Source organism: Vombatus ursinus, unplaced genomic scaffold (assembly GCF_900497805.2).
Source record: "Vombatus ursinus unplaced genomic scaffold, bare-nosed wombat genome assembly UNPS02014779.1, whole genome shotgun sequence".
In the NCBI taxonomy this organism is placed as follows: domain Eukaryota; kingdom Metazoa; phylum Chordata; class Mammalia; order Diprotodontia; family Vombatidae; genus Vombatus; species Vombatus ursinus.
This window is the reverse complement of record NW_020954557.1, coordinates 38,281,882-38,298,192: the sequence shown is the minus strand read 5'-3', so window position 1 is coordinate 38,298,192 and position 16,311 is coordinate 38,281,882. Positions and strand designations below refer to the sequence as shown.

Here is a 16,311-nt window from a genome sequence, read left to right as displayed (position 1 = left end):
TATGAGATTAAACAGAAAAATGATGACTAAATTTGTGAGGGCTAATATTGATTAAAGTTACACTTAAATAAGATCCTTTTCTCTCCCAAAGCTTTTTTAGTTTATCAGTTTTTGGCACTAGCACTAAAGGGAGCTAATCTAGATTCCTGTTAGATGAAAAAGTAATTTAAAAAAATTTCTGCAGCAGAGAAGGAAATTGGATAGGGAATGAGAAAATAGCTTAAAGCAATCTTAAAAATGATCTTAGCTGTAAAAATCTAATAGTTTTATATGTTATGATCCTTTATTTCATGTAATACTAAAGTTCTTTTGATTTTCTCTTGTCTTCTAGGGTGACACAGACTTATGATGCAGGTGCATGTATCTACTTCTATTTTGCCTTTAACTACAGAGGAATTAGTGACCCTCTGACTGTCTTTGAACAAACTGAGGTAATTGTAAATAAAGAATTTATTTCCCTTAATTATTTTTAGTCAGCGTATAATACAAATTTGTGGTGCTTAACTTGGTGATCTTTAGTCATAAATTACTATCTCAGTTACTAGTCCATAGAAGCACCATAAACATTCCCTTGTACTGGTTCTCTAGTGTTAATGCCTTGGCTGCAGAGTTTGCTCTTGTTCTTAACATATAGCCATTGGATGCAAAAGAAAAACACAGAGGACTCTGGAGCCCCATGATATCACTTTGGCAATGGAATGTATCCAGATGGTAAAAGGTCAGCCAGATAGAGGTCAGCCAGATAGCGGTAATATTTTTATGTACTCTGCCTTAGTGATAATCATGAACATTTTTGTGTTGAGGTTTTATACAAAACCTCATTTTTTTATAAATGAGTAAACTGAGGTCCAGAGAAGTTAGGGGACTTGCCTGAGGTCACAGAGGTAATTACAAACAACTAGGATTCAAACTCAGGTGTTCTGACTCCAAATCCAGTTCTCTTTCCATTATATCATGCTACCTCTCATTTTTTCCCTACATATTTGAACTTAGTTATTGCTTTATTATTGACCATCTTTTTTCTCCTAAGAAAAGTAGAATTAGCTCTTAATCATATATGCTAGCGGAGAGTGGCAAACACAAATAATCCAGTATTGTACAGGATATCCTCAGCAATTGCCAGGGATAAGTTCTAGAAGTTCTCATAAATTGAGAAAGCCTGGATATCTTCTGTCGATAAGAAAGAGAGAGCAGAAGGATGTCTGTTCTCTGTATCACCTTCTCCATTTTTCTTTTACCTCCTTCCAGTGCAAGAGGGGCAATAGTTAGGTTTGGTGGCATGAATTGGGGAGGCTCAGCCATACTTAGGGAAAGCTGAGATTTTCAGCCTTTTGAATTGGTTTGGATACCTTATGTTGGTCTTTATTGGCCTTCAGTATAAATACTAAGTGTGTGGCAAGCTAAATAGATGGCTTTCAGGGACATTTCTGCTGTCAGGGTGTCACATCTCTGAGCAGGGATAGCACATCACAGCATGAATATTGAGACACCCAAATCTTGAATTGAAAATGGGGAAGAGTTTGTCATTTGGGTTTAAAAGACTGAAATGCACACCACTGGCACACGCACATGTGTAACTTGTACTGGGTACATTTTTGACCTTTTCCTAACCCAGCCTGAATTTTAGCAGCTTGATATATGTACTGTACCATGCTAAGAGTTCTAGTACTTTGCATGGTGTATAGTAGGTACTTAATAAATGTTTATTGATTGATTGAGCAAATTCCCAGGCACCAAGGATAATCTAATAATGAATAATTGAAAGATGGCTGTGATCCCAATTTCTGCAACTTTAGTTTTCTGATATTTCATTTATTCTAGTTGTTTGCATCTCACTGTTTATCTTTCAAACTTTTCATACAAACTAGGCATAGAATTTCAAAAAGAGTTTGGTTGGGCCATAACATAGGAGGATTACTTCAAGGTTACTGTTTACTATACTTCAAAATAATAATTGCTAACATTTATAGAACACTTTGAGTTTTTGAAGCACTATCCATATTTTATCTCTTTTGATCCTCACAACAACCTTATAAAGTAGGCATCATTATTTCCATTTTACAGATGAAAAAACTGAGACTTGAGAGAGGTTAAGTGACTTGCCTAGGGTTATCATAGCTAGTAAGAGTCTGAGGCAGGATTTGAAGTGAGGTCTTTCGGCACTCTCATTATACCACCTAGCTGCCTCTCCCACTTTGAGAAAGTAATATATTAAATAATATGTTAAAATTAGCTCTATAGACTTGTGTATATAAACAGTTCTCTGAGATTAAGATGCAGAGAAGGTGTCAAAATTCATCAGAAATTCCATATACCATTGATGGCCCCATAGGCTTCTCAGCTCAGCATGTCTAAAACATAACTCATTATCTTTCCTCAAGACCTTCCCCTTTTTCTAGACTTCCCCATTTCTGTGAAAGGTACCACTATCCTTCTAGTTATTCAGGTTCAATCCTCAGTATTATCTTAAGTTCCTCACTCTTCTTTTCCTATGAATCAGTTGCCAAGTCTTGTCGTTTTTTCCTCCATAATATCTCTCACACACTTTCCTCTACCCTCATCACTTCTTGCCTTGACTATTGCAAGAGCCTCCTAATTGGCCTCCTTATCTCAAGTCTCCCCATGACAATCTTCCCTCCACATAGCTGCTAATGATTTTCAAAAAGCATGGATCTTATCCTATCACTTACATAGTGAACTCCGTTGTCTCCCTCTTTATGTCTTGTTCTAAGATCAATTCTACACTCCTCTGTTTGGCTTTTAAAGACCTTTATAACTTGACCCTAGGATACCTTCACAGTCTTTATTATATATCACTCCCCTTCCCATATATTCTGGTCTAGCCAAACTGGTCTTCTTGCTATTCTTCATACACAGAGCACTCCCAATTCTTTTCTCTGAGCCTTGATGCACTTCTTTCTCACTTTTGCTTAAAATAAAACCTTTCCTCATTCCCTGACATCTGTTAATCCCCCCTCCCCATTACCTTGTGTTTATTTTGTATATCCTTATTATATTTACATGTTGCCCATCCTGATAGTTAGTTTTTGATGGCAGAGACTGCTTTACTTTTATCTTTGTATCCTTAGCACCTGGCACATAGTAGGTGCTTAATAAATGCTTGTTGATTGATTTAATGAAGCCTGAAGTCTAGCTGAAAAATAAATATAACAAATATCAGTAGTCACCCAAAGATACTTTGACCTTTCAAAACACTTAAACTGGTGAAACACATTAGCAGAACCCTGAGACATTTATGATTAGTCTCTGATGTTTTTGTGAGTAATACTTTTTTGTGCAGGCATGGTGATGAATTTAATGGGAAGTTGGTATTTTTGTTGGTATTGCTTCCTGTTATTTGCAGGTAGCCTGTCTCACAATCTAGAGCTAGTAAATGGATTTTGTTACCTCTTTGTCATTTTATGGTTCAAAATACTTGTAGAGATTATAGAGTTTAATGAGGGAATGCTTATAAAAATTAGATTGCATTTGATAGTTGTCATTTTGCATAGGGCAGTGCTACTGTAGTATAATATCTCAAAGTTCCTGGTATAGTTGAGGTTTTAAACAGGAATTCTGAGTCTTGAGGTTTGCACAGGAAATATATGTTTTGGTTAGAACTTGGGTCTTTTCTGTCTTTCTTAACTTTGCAAAGTAAAGGTTAAGTAAAGATTATTTTATTGTTTTCCAAATTCAGGCAGCTGCTAGAGAGGAAATCCTTGCCAATGGAGGAAGCCTGTCACATCATCATGGAGGTAATAATTTTGTTTAGAATTTATAACATTCCCAATTTGTAAGTGCATTTTTACTAAACAGTTCTGTTCTTTTAATGTTAGTGATAGAATTACATAATGGTTGATTGGATTTTCTTTAGAAATATTGAATTGGTATAGAAGTTTTTTGTGTAGAAAAATCATCATCATTATTATCATTTATGTAGTCCTGTTTACAAAGAATTTCCTCGCAAAACTGCTTTTAGCTACGTAAGGCAATTATTATCATCATCATCTCCATTTTATAGATGAGGAAACTGAGTCTCAGGAAGAAAGGACAGTAGCCCATGTTATTTGCAAGTCCAGTGTTTTTTTTTTTTTTTAAATTACTTTAGCTTCCATTGAAAGAGCTGATTCAATTATATAAATAAGAAAAGATGTAAATTATTGAAACAATGATTGTATGAGATTATAAACTTATTGATAAATTTTTCTGTTATTTATCAGTTGTTTAACCCCACCCCATTGTCTGTTGTTTTAAAAATAGTTATAATATTAAAATCATTTTGCTTGTTTCCATGATCCTTTTAGAAGATAATCTTTGTTTTTACCATGGATTTGTTGTTATCATTGTCTTTCATGATAACAGTTGTAATGAATATATTGTTCTTTATGTCTCATTTCTTTGAGTTCTTGATAGTCATTATTTCTTCTGATACAGTGATATTCCATAACATGCATGTACTAAATCTGATCAACTGTTCTCCAGTGGTCAGTCACCTAGTTAGTTTTCAGGATTTTGATATTAAAGATAGTGTGTAATGAGGGGAGACTGACCCCTGTTAAATAAACAGAAAGCTACCTTCAATCCAGTTCATATGACTCACTGAAGCCCTATAGTATTGAGTCAAGAGGACCTATTCCCAGTTTACAATGGAAAGGTACTCTTATCTTTTTACCCATTTGGGGAATATTCTTGTATTGCCCAGAGATAGGTGGGAGAGGAGAGGTGCCATGATGCCACCAAGGATACGGCAAGAAACTGAAGAGGGCTAATAAGATGTTCATTTAGAGATACTTCCTTATTCTTTCCATTAGAAATTACTTTAAAAATATTTCCTTTTTAATTATATTCTTGGACAAGTGGAAAGTACTGTCTTTATTTTTATAATTTGAAAATGTATTGTTTTTTAGAATAGGATTTTAGGTTATAGAAGGAAAAGAGATTTTGTGAAGAAAAAAGAAGTTGTAGTGTTAGTTTGTCAAAGCTGACTCTTAATAGTCTCTGCTTCTAGAATAGAAGTTTGGATAAAAGAAATTATGATACTCAAACTTTTGATATTTTACTCTGTCCTCACTATCAAATGTTTTTAAGAGAATTGCTGAGAAGTATCAAAGTGAGTTCTTCTTCTCTCTTGGTCTACCCTCTGTTTTAACTGCTTAGGAATATTAGAATGACCAAAAGGCAGTCAAGACATTGAGAACAGAGGAGCAGAGAGATCAAATTCCTTTCAAAGTATAGAAACAAATTTGTAATATGCCAAGAGCTAAATCCTAATTTTGCTATTATATTGCAATTTTAGTCTTATGCTTTCATAAATATTGTGTAGGTCAAAATTTACAGATGTTAGGTATTTTAGCCACATAAATTATTCTAAATTTTTCTCCATCCTATATAATTGTTTAGAAAACCACTGCATTGACTGACTGTATTAGGCAAAGAAGCAGTTTTTTGTTTTTATAACAGAGAAGACTATCATGAAGTTTAGGAATATTTTCGTGATGTATATTTTGTGTGTTTATATGCTACGGCTTTGCTGTGTATGTGTTAATCTCAATGACATTTGTCTTCATGAGTATGGAAATAATAGATAATTTATTTACTGATGTAGCTACAAGTAAGCTATTCTTCATCTTCCAAGTGAAGATAAATGCCAAAGCAAAATTGTTTCATGCAGTAGTATAAACAATGAAATCTTGAAAACATTTCATGTCCTTTGAGCCAAGTTAAACAGTAGTTCAACCATGTTATGTTCGTTGGATAAAATTTATTTTGTTGTCTAAAGATAAATGTTAAATTGCCCCTCTCTTTCTATTCAAAATATTACCTAATAAGAATTATAAATGACATTTACATAGTGCTTTGTTGTTTGTAACATGCTTTAAATATAGTCATCTTGTTGGAGTCTCCCAACAGTTCTATTAGATAGCTACTGCAAATTTTATTTTACAGATGAGGAAACTGAGACTCAAAAGAGATAAAATTACCTGCCCAGGTCCACTTATCTACCAAGTATCCAAAGTGAGATATGAATGCAGGTCTTTCTGACCCCTCTCTAACATGATATGCTGTACGTTAGCGCCAAGAGCTCTGCAGTTTTTATTTAGTAGACCAGGCAGTGAATGCTATGTTTTCTTACTTTAAGCATGAGATTACTGTGCCTCAGGGTTGTGTGAAAGGAACTTGGTCATAAAATTCACATTTTTGAAAGTATGTTGTGGATGACTAAAGTGCTACAATATGAATGAATGTATACTCCAAGTTTCTAGTTCATTTTGGTGCATTACCCATACATGTCACATTTCCACATATCAGTTACTGATATGAATGATTTTATTTTCTGCTTATTTTGTACTGACAGAACTATTTTGGTTTGGATTCATGTTTCTCAGGGTTATTTATAAAATGACTGCAGAACAGATCAGATTACAGTAAAAATTTCCTGTGTAACAAAACTATTTTCAGGCCTCGGCTGCTGGCTTACTTTTTTGAGCATCATGCGATACACTTGGGTATAATGAAATAATTTAATTTAGTTATACATTAGAGGATGAGTGTTGTAGATTTCCTACTCATATAAGAATTTACCAAGAAAAGGTTTTTATTCCATTTAATAAATTGAGTAGAAAACCTTTTTTTGGGTATTTAATATTGTTTAAATTGTGTGATATAATTTAGGTACCACTCTAAAAACATGAGAATATGCACATATGCATAGATTCCTGTTTCCATGTCTTGCTTTAAAAAAGTATTAAGTAAATCTGAATCTAAATGTAAATTCATGCTGGAATATACTTGAAAAAGTTTTTATTTTTATTATCTATATCATTTTTCAAATTTTATGGAAGGTTTGTTACTGCATAGTAGCATGAGAGTAATACAATTACTAACTTGGCTTTAAGAGCTAAATTAGGCAGTTATTTTATGTGCCATGGAATTTTATCATGGAAAAATAGGCTTATTCCCAAATACATATGAGAAGGTGTAGATGTTGATTGTTTTAAAATGAAATTAACACTGAGTAAGTGAAAAGAAATAGCACTTTTTTCCCCCACACCTTGAAAGCACCAGACATTTCAGTGTTCTTCTGCAGTTTAATGTCCACATGATCTCCTGCACACTTTGCTTTAAAACAGAAATAAACACTTTATGTTTACTGGGTGACTCCATCCGAAACTGTTGGATTTGTTTTCTTAAACAAAATCTGGGAAGTAAATCAGTACACTATATCTTACTCCAACTGTTGAGGAAATAGATTCAATTTATTTGAAAGAGTTTGAAAGAGATTTAGCTGTCATCCATTAATACTTTTTTTCTCAATCTATTGCCAACAGTAAGTCTCATTCAGTAGAAAGTGCTGTCTTTTTCTATATATATAGGAGAAGCAGTGGATTTCTGTTACATTGCTAGCAATAAAACTGCTGTTGGAAAACACCAATTTTAATAAACTTTGATTCTTTAACTCTAAAAATTATTAGCAATTTTGTAATTAAAATTCCAAGTTACATTACTCTTCAGGATTGCTACTTGTGTATTCCTTTTAATGTATACAGTACTGATTACTGCATAATAACACAGCAGATACTTAAATAGAAAATATACTAATATGAAGTTTGTATTTTGATTTTTAAATAGCAGGGACTGATAGTTATACAGATAAACTGTTGAATGTGACTCATCTGGAAGGAGAACATTTTTTTGGCTATATGGCTCGGTTTTATATAATGTATCATAAACTTACTACTCAGAATTAAACTCATAGTATCCTCTTTATTTGCTGACCTTCAGCCCCTGTCATGACATTCTAAGTGCCACTTTTGAGAAGTAGGGTTGGGGGTTGGGAGAATATTGATGCAATTTCTCTTGTTGTGTTTGGCCTGTAATTGTGATTAATAACAGTTGCTTTCACTATCTGGAAACAGACAGGCTGGTTTGTCTGCCTACAATCATGCTGTGATAAATGGAGCTATTTTAACTCTGGTTTTGTGTATCAAAGAAAACAGATGTAGTCTGAGACTCGAGGCTATAGGAAATATAAAGCCTGCTTAACTTAATCTTCGTAGAGCTTGTTTTTGTAAATGAAGAACTGGTCAGTTTAAACAACAAAGTCTATACTAGAAGCATATTTAATTTATGGCTAGGTTTTAACATTATTAGTCTTGTAAAACTAGGCACAAAATCCCTTGTCAAGAATTAGAAATTTTCATAAAACATGAACCAAATAGTTGTGTTAAAATATTCTTTGCCTTCTTGTTTTTGAAATTAAGTTCAAAAGTTGCATTTTTTAAAATGCAGGCTATCAGTGATTATTCCCTGTCCGTAACTCAGAATTCAATCACTTATTTTTCCTCATCTCCTTTGGAAATAGTTTTTTTTTTCCCCCAGGTGTAATTGATATCACACACAATCTTCCATCTTCCCTATTGGTCAGAGAAAATTAATAGAGGCAAACTTTCAACCCTCTTTGATCCAAAGATAACAGAAAGCTTTAAGGCACGAAGAGAGTATCAGTGATAAGTAAATGATAGCCATCACTTTTTTGTGCAATTTCTTATAACCTGCTGTTATTCTCCTCATGAGAACTCACCACCTTTATCTCTTTACTACTTCCACTACATTATGCATTAAATAGGTTTTGGGAGGTCTGACCTGACCTGAGAACCTGAGTAACCATTATGACAATTTTTCCTGTGGAATGATGGGATCTGTGTCTTGCAGTAACAAGAGAGTAAAAGAGAAAGAGCACCATGATCACGCTATTTTTCTCCTTTTGGTCCACTTTGCCAGTCATAGTGTCAGCTTCCTTGGGTGACAAGCAGGAAAGGGGACATCTGACCTGTCTCATTTGGGAAGAGGCTAGTACCCTAGGTGAATGACAAAAAAGAGTACTTTTTCTCTCCAGAGTGACAGGGGAAGCCTGTCCCAGGTGCACATGAAACTGACCATTGGTATAGAAAGGATATTTGAACATTGAGTGATTACACTTTGAGAAGTCCCTACTCTACATTACTGTAAAGGTATTATAATTGACTCCTCATAACGTTTCATGCAGTGATGCAGTAGCAAGCAGATCATTGCTAACAGATTGTCTCCGACCTGTGAAAAGTCAGTTTGTGTGTCCTAATTATGGCCTAATGTGACCATCATCTCTGGTGTACTCAAAAAAAGATTGTGTCATGCGTATTATCATATGGTGCATTAGAATTCCCTCAATTAGAAAGATGACTATCAGTGAATTTTAATAGAGACTAGATTCAGTTCTTTAATCAATCACTAACTCTTGGAAGTTAACAGTATTCAACTGAAGTTATCAGATATTTACCAATTTCCAAATGAGGCATGTATATAATTATCATTGTCCTAAGAAGTGTTACTAGACTTTATGAGGCCTAAGCAACCTTGATATCTGAATAACTTGGAAATCACAGCCTAGTACAATTAATTGTCACTATAGAGGCATGTTGACAAAATGGCACAATATTTTTTCTCTCAAGAGGTGTAGCCTTCGAAACAGATAAATCAGATTTTTAATATTTAAGTGGAACTAGGAGTTGAAAGCTGTCATCATTTCCTATTCATCCTTGTTGTAGCAGCTGCATGGCACCTCAGCTTCCTAACAGGAATTAGTTCATTGTTGTATTTGGTATCTAGAAAACAGGTATGCCAGAGGTATGTGAGATAAATATAGGAAAGGAGATTCAGGAAGGAGGAACCTTAGTCTGCTGCAGGAATGCAAACCTCTAATCTTAGTTACTTGTTTTGATTATTCCCAGGTGATAGAATTATCCAAGTAGCCATTTAAATTCATCTGTTAACTTAAGAAATGTCAAAATTCAGACATGAAACTTCGAATAAGTTATATAATATAACCCTATTTAAAATATGAAACCAAATCCATATCCATGTATTTATCCTAACAATTTTGAGGGAAGAGTAACGGAAATATTTGTGCCTTTGCCCACAGCAGTCATTTAATGAAAGCTTGTTGAATTGAATTTGAAGAAATTGTAATGTTTTTAAAGGACAGTTTCTGTTTCTGATCTGGCTTTGTCTGTTACAATACAATATGCAACATAGAGACAATGCAATATCCAAGGTAAAATATTAATTTACATATTATTGCATGTTATCCTTTTGTTTTCGTTGTTTGTTCGTTTCAGTTGTGTCCAATTCTTCATGACCCCATTTGGGGTTTTCTTGGCAGAGATACTGGAGTGGTTTGCCATTTCCTTCTCCAGCTCATTTTACGGATGGAGGTGAACAGGGTTAAGTGACTTGCTCAGAATCACATAACTAGTAAGTGTTTGAGGCCAGATTTGAATTCAGGAAGATGACCCCAGGCCTGGCTGTCTATCCACTGGGCCACCTAGCTGCTCCTGGTTATAATTACTCTTATTATTGTTATAATGTAAAGTATTGTAACATGAATGTAAATTGTAGTCCAGGCCTTTATATGCCATATATACCATATTGCCCCTGTAGTTAAAGAAAGGTAAACTGTGTTTGTATAAAGGCTGCTAAAAGAAAATGCAACAATATTGAACTCTGTTCATACCTTCTCCAGTGTTCTTATCTAGCCTTCTATCACAGTGATCCTAAGGGAATCATTACTGTTGATTGAGCTTGGGAAAGGAATTACACTTTTAAACTTAGAGCAGCTGGATTTACCTCAATAAGTAGTGCTGCATTTTTCTCCCCATTTTCCTCATCTTTTCTCATTATCCTTACTGCCCTATAATCCTTTAGTTACAGACTGGGTGCAGAGGTGAAGGTGGGGTGGGATGGAAATAAAAGCTAAAATGACTCTCCACAGTGGCTCTTCCAAAACTTTTTATCCCTCCTCAGATTTCCTGTGGGTCCTCCTCGCTCCACCCTCTTAGCTGAGAACCTTGCCTCGTATTTTACAGAAAACAGAAAATTGAGGTCATTCACCCGGAGTCCCTCTTCTTCCCTCCTCCTCCTCATCTTCTTTTACTTAGATGCCTTCTGTCACTTTTTCCTCCTTCATCTCTGTGTCCTATGATGAAATGGCCTTCCTTCTTACCAAGGCTAGCCCTTCTGCCTGCTCAGGGGATCCCTTTGTATCTCATTTGCTCTGAACAGACTGCCCCCCCCCATTATCCCCACTCTCACTTATCTTTAATTTCTAACTGTCTATTGGCTTCTTCTCTACTGTCTACAAATCTCTATCCTCAAAAAACCTTCACTTGATCTTCAATCCTAACTCTTGTCCAATATCTCTTCTGCCTTTTATAATCAAACTTCTTGAAAAGGCCATCTAAAATAGGTTCCCCCATCTTTTTCTCCTGTCACTTCTTAACCCCTTACAATCTGGCTTCTGATCTTATTCCCCTGAAACTGCTCTCTCCGAAGTTACCAGTGATCTCTTAGTTGCCAAATCCGATGGTCTCTTTTCAATCTTCATTTTCCTCGACCTCTCTTTAGCTTTTGATACTGTTGATCAATCTCTCCTCCTTGATCCTTTTTTCCCTCTAAGTTCTTAGGATACCACTCTCTCCTGATTCTCTTACCAGTTAGCTCCTTCTTAGTCTGCCACTGTCTCATTCCGTTTATCCTCTCTAATCATAAATGTCCCTAGAGTTCTGTCCTGGGCCCTTTTCTTTCTCTATTCTTCTTTATTTAGTAATCTTAACAGCTCCCATGAATTTAATTTAACCTGATGATGCTTAAATCTGCCTATCCTGCCCTGACTTCTCTGTTGATCTCCAGTCTTGCATTTCTAACTGCTTTTCAGATATCTTGAACTGGATTTCCAGTAGACATCTTAAACCTCAACATGACCAAAACCGAGTTCATTATCTTTCCCCTTAAGTCCTCTTCCCTTCTGAATTTCCTTATTACTGTCTAGGGCACCATCAGGCTTGCAACCTAGGTGTCATTCTTAACTCTTCACTATCATTCACCGCATCCTTACTCCCCCATATTCAGTCTATTTCCAAGGACTGTCAATTTCACCTTTGCAGCATCTCTCCAATATGTCTGTTCCCTGCTTTCTTCTGATACTGTCACTACCCTGGTGCAGACCCATTCAACTCATGCTTGGTCTATTGAAATAGCCTGCTGGTAGTTCTGCCTGGCTCAGGTCTCTCCCCACTCTAATCTATCCTCCATTCACCTGGCAGAGTGATTTTTTCCTAAAATGCAGGTCTGATCATGTTATACCCCTACTCAGTAAATTTCACTAGCTCCTTATCACTTCCATAGTGAAATACAAAATATTCTGTTTGACATTCAATGCCTTTCACAAGGCCTAAAAGGTCTTTTGAAATTTCCCAATGTTTAATGGTCCAGAGGCAACTTTTCTTTTTCATTAACATGAAGATTATTTGTCCCATCAGAAGAGTGGTGCTATAGTCACAAAGGTCTCACAGCATCAAAATACAAATCCCAAGTTTTTCCAGATATCCATAAAGTCATATTCATATGTACCGTATTTTCTGTTCCAAAACATGTTGTACCATGTGATCCACCTTGAAATTCTCAAAGGAAAATGGAATGTTTCTTAATATTTGGTATATAGTTCTCTCTTTTTCAACTCACTAGTTGTACTATATACATTTACTTTAGGAATGGATGGCTATGGATTCTTGCTGTATATCTCATTTCAGAGCAGTTCTGCTTTGGCCTTGCTTATTTCTTTATTTTGATGCAGCTTTTATTCTTCCACGAAAGAATGACAATTGGGTCTGTAACCTTAGAAATCTGATTGACAGCTCCCACAATGCCAGAAGTCCTCCCGTCTTTCCTCACTCCAGCTTTTGTTTTAATCTTTTTTCTCTAGGAATTACTCATTTTCTTGTAAATTCCTAGAATTCCATCTTATGGTTCAAAAAGCATTATTTTTAGATTTTTCAGTTTAGAAATATACAAATAAACTAGTTATAAAACCTTTCCAACACATCATTTTACAACTGCCCAAGCTCATTGTAAAGCTATTAATTTCTACCTGATCCCACAGTTGTGGCAGAATGTTGTCATGAAGAGTCTCAGACCTTGAGTCAGAAAACTTGGTTTTGCTTCTTCACTGTAACACTTACTAGTTTTGTGACTTCAGTCAAGTAACTATACTTTTTTTTGCCTTAGTTTCTCCATCTGTAAAAAGGGGATACTAATACTTGTACCTTTGCAGGGTTGTTGTAAGGAAAGTGCTTTGTAAACCTTAAAATATTATATAAATAAGAGCTGCTGTTACTATAACATTATTCCTGTGAAGTTGTTTCCTGTGTCATTTTACCAAACATGGTGTTTTATGGAATTGACTAACAACATTTAACAAAGTAATTAGATGTAGAAAAGCCGCCTGATCTTCTCACATCATTCTACAGTGGCTTCTAATCGGCTTTCCAAAGGATGGGGATGTCATGTATCTGAAGTAAAAAAGGGAGGAGTAGCAATCGTGATCTCAGACAAAGCAAAAGCAAAAATAGACCTAATTAAAAGAGACAAGTAGGGAAACTACATTTGCTAAAAGGTACCATAGGCAATGATATAATATTAATGCTAAATATACATGCACCAAATGGCATAGCATCTAAATTCATAAAGGAAAAGTTAAATGAGTTATAGGAGGAAATAGATAGTGAAACCATACTAGTTGGGGACCTCAACTTTCCCCTCTGAGAACTAGATAAATTTAAACATAAAATAAATAAGAAAGAAGTTTTAAGGAGAGGAACAGAATTTTAGAAAACTTAGGTTGACCTCTGCAGAAAACTGAATGGGAACAGAAAGGAGTATATGTTTTGCTCAGCTGTATATACTAGCTTCACAAAAATTGACCACGTGTTTAGGCATAAAAACCTCACAAACAAATGCAGAAAAGCAGAAATATTAAATGCACCCTTTCAGACCATAATGCAATAAAAATTACATTCAATAAAGGGCCATGGAAGCATAGATTAAAAGCTAATTAGAGATAAAAATCTAATCTTAAAGAATGAGTAGGTCAAAGAACAAATCATAGAAACAGTAATTTCATTAGAGAGAATGACAACAATGAGACAACATTACAGAATTTGTGGGATGCAGCCAAAGCAGTACTTAGGGGAAATTTTATATTTCTAAATGCTTACATAAATAAAATAGAAAAAGAGTAGATCAATGAATTGGGCAAGCATTGTTTAAAAAACTGGAAAAATTAGAAATCTCCAATTAAACACCAAATTGGAAATTCTGAAAATCAAAGGAGAGATTAATAAATTTAAAAGTAAAAATAATTTGAAGTAATAAATAAAACTAGGAACTGATTTTATGAAATCAGTAAGATAGATAAACCATTGGTTAATTTGATTTAAAAAAAGAAGAAAGAAAACCAAATTACAAGTATCAAAAATGAAAAGGGAAAATGCACCATGAATGAAGATGAAATTAAAGCAATTATTGGGAGCTATTTTGCCCAATTATGTACCCTGTAAAACTGACAATCTAAGTGAAATGGATGGATGTTTACAAAAATATAAATTGTCCACATTAATAGAAAAGGACATAGAATACTTAACCCTATCTTAGAAAAAGAAATTGAACAAGCCATTAATGAGCTCCCTAAGAAAAAATCCTCACAGCCAGATGGATTCACAAGTGAATTCTACCAGACATTTAAAGAACAATTCATTTCAACACTATATAAGCTATTTGGAAAAATAGGTAAAGAAGGAGTTCTACCAAATTCCTTTTCTGACACAAATATGATGCTGATACCTAAACCAGAAGAGTAAAAACAAAGGAAGAAAACTACCAATTTCCTCAATGAGTGTTGATGCAAAATATTTAAATAAAATACAAGCAGGGAGATTCCAGCAATATATCACTATGATTATACACTTTAAGCAGGTGGGATTTATGCCTGGAATGTGGAGTGGTTCAGTATTAGGAAAACTATCAGCATAATTGGCCTTATCAGTAACAATAACAATAAAAACACATGATTATCTCAATAGATATAGGAAAGGCTTTTGACAAAATGTAGCACTCGTTCTGTTAAAAATAGTACAGAGCATAGGAGTAAATGGAACTTTCCTTAAAATGATAAGTAGTATCTATCTAAAACCATTAGCAAGCATTATCTTTAACGGGGATGAGCTACAAGCCTTGAAATTAAGGTTAGGGTTGAGGCAAAAATGCCCATTATCACCACTATTCTTTTTTTTACATGTATAATCATGTTAAATGTTTCCATATTAGTTGTTTTGTATAAGAAGACACAAATGAAAAAATCAAAGAAAGAAAGTGAAAAATAGTATGCCTTAGTCTGTATTCAGACAATATCAGTTCTTTGGAGGCAGATAGTATGTCTCATCATTAGTCCTTTGGGATTGCCTGGGATCATTGTATTGTTGAGAAGAGCTAAGTAATTCGTAGTTCTTCATTGTATAATATTGCTGTCACTGCATACAATGTTCTCCTGGTTATGCTCACTTTATTTCGCATAAGTTCATGTGTGTCTTTCCAGGTTTTTCTGAAGTCATCCTGTTTGTCATTTCTTATAGCACAATAATATTCCATCCCCCATTGATGGGCATCCCTTCAATGATGGACAGTCCCCAGCACAAAAAGAGCTGCTGTATTTTTTTTACAAACAGGTCCTTGCTTTTTTTTTCTTTAAATAACATCACCACTGTTCTTCAGTTTTGTCCTAGAAATGCTCGCTATGGCAGTAAGAGAAGAAAAATATGTTGAAGGGATCCGAATAGGCAATGAAGAAGCTGCTATCACTCTTTGCACATGATATAATGGTATACTTAGAGAATCAACTAAAAACTAATTGAAACAATTAGCAGCTTCAGAAAACCTGTAATCTTTGCTACTTGTGGAGACTGAGGCTGGTGGAGTTCTTGAGTCTGGGGGTTCTGAGCTGTGTTCAAGCTACAGCCGCTAAGTCTTGCACTAGCATGGTGGTCTCTGGAGGGTGAGTAGGGTGCTGTTTGAGGAAGGGCATACTGGTTATGGAAGCAGCTTCCATAACAGTTAAAATTAAAATGGGTGGCTGCTGTGCTTTAAAGAAAAAAAAAAGAAAAAGAATGAGTAGTTTTCCTCATTTGGTAAGTGAAAAGCAAAAACTTGGTCATTAATTAGCTGATCTTTGTTATATTTTGTTATTTGTCATATTCATTTATTATCAGTATGGTCATATGTGTTGCATGAATTATTATTATTTAGTAGCAAGATGAAAAAATATTATATGCAGTTTTTAGCTGGAAAACTTATCCACAGCTTTCAGACCTAGTGACAAATTTACAAATTTTTTAGTGACAAAGATATCCTTTATTGTTATGAGGCTGTGTAACCCTTTAAAAAACC

The 16,311-nt window shown here is 34.8% G+C and overlaps 1 protein-coding gene across 1 annotated transcript in view; it reads left to right on the top strand.

Annotated features, from left to right (window-relative positions):
* The window catches only part of AGPS (alkylglycerone phosphate synthase), a 147,331-nt gene that overhangs the window by 123,977 nt on the left and 7,043 nt on the right, over positions 1-16,311 (top strand). Inside the window, exons 18-19 of the mRNA XM_027865917.1 lie at positions 332-431; positions 3,698-3,755. Coding sequence (XP_027721718.1) covers positions 332-431; positions 3,698-3,755 — 158 coding nt within the window. The remainder of the gene's footprint in view (positions 1-331; positions 432-3,697; positions 3,756-16,311) is intronic.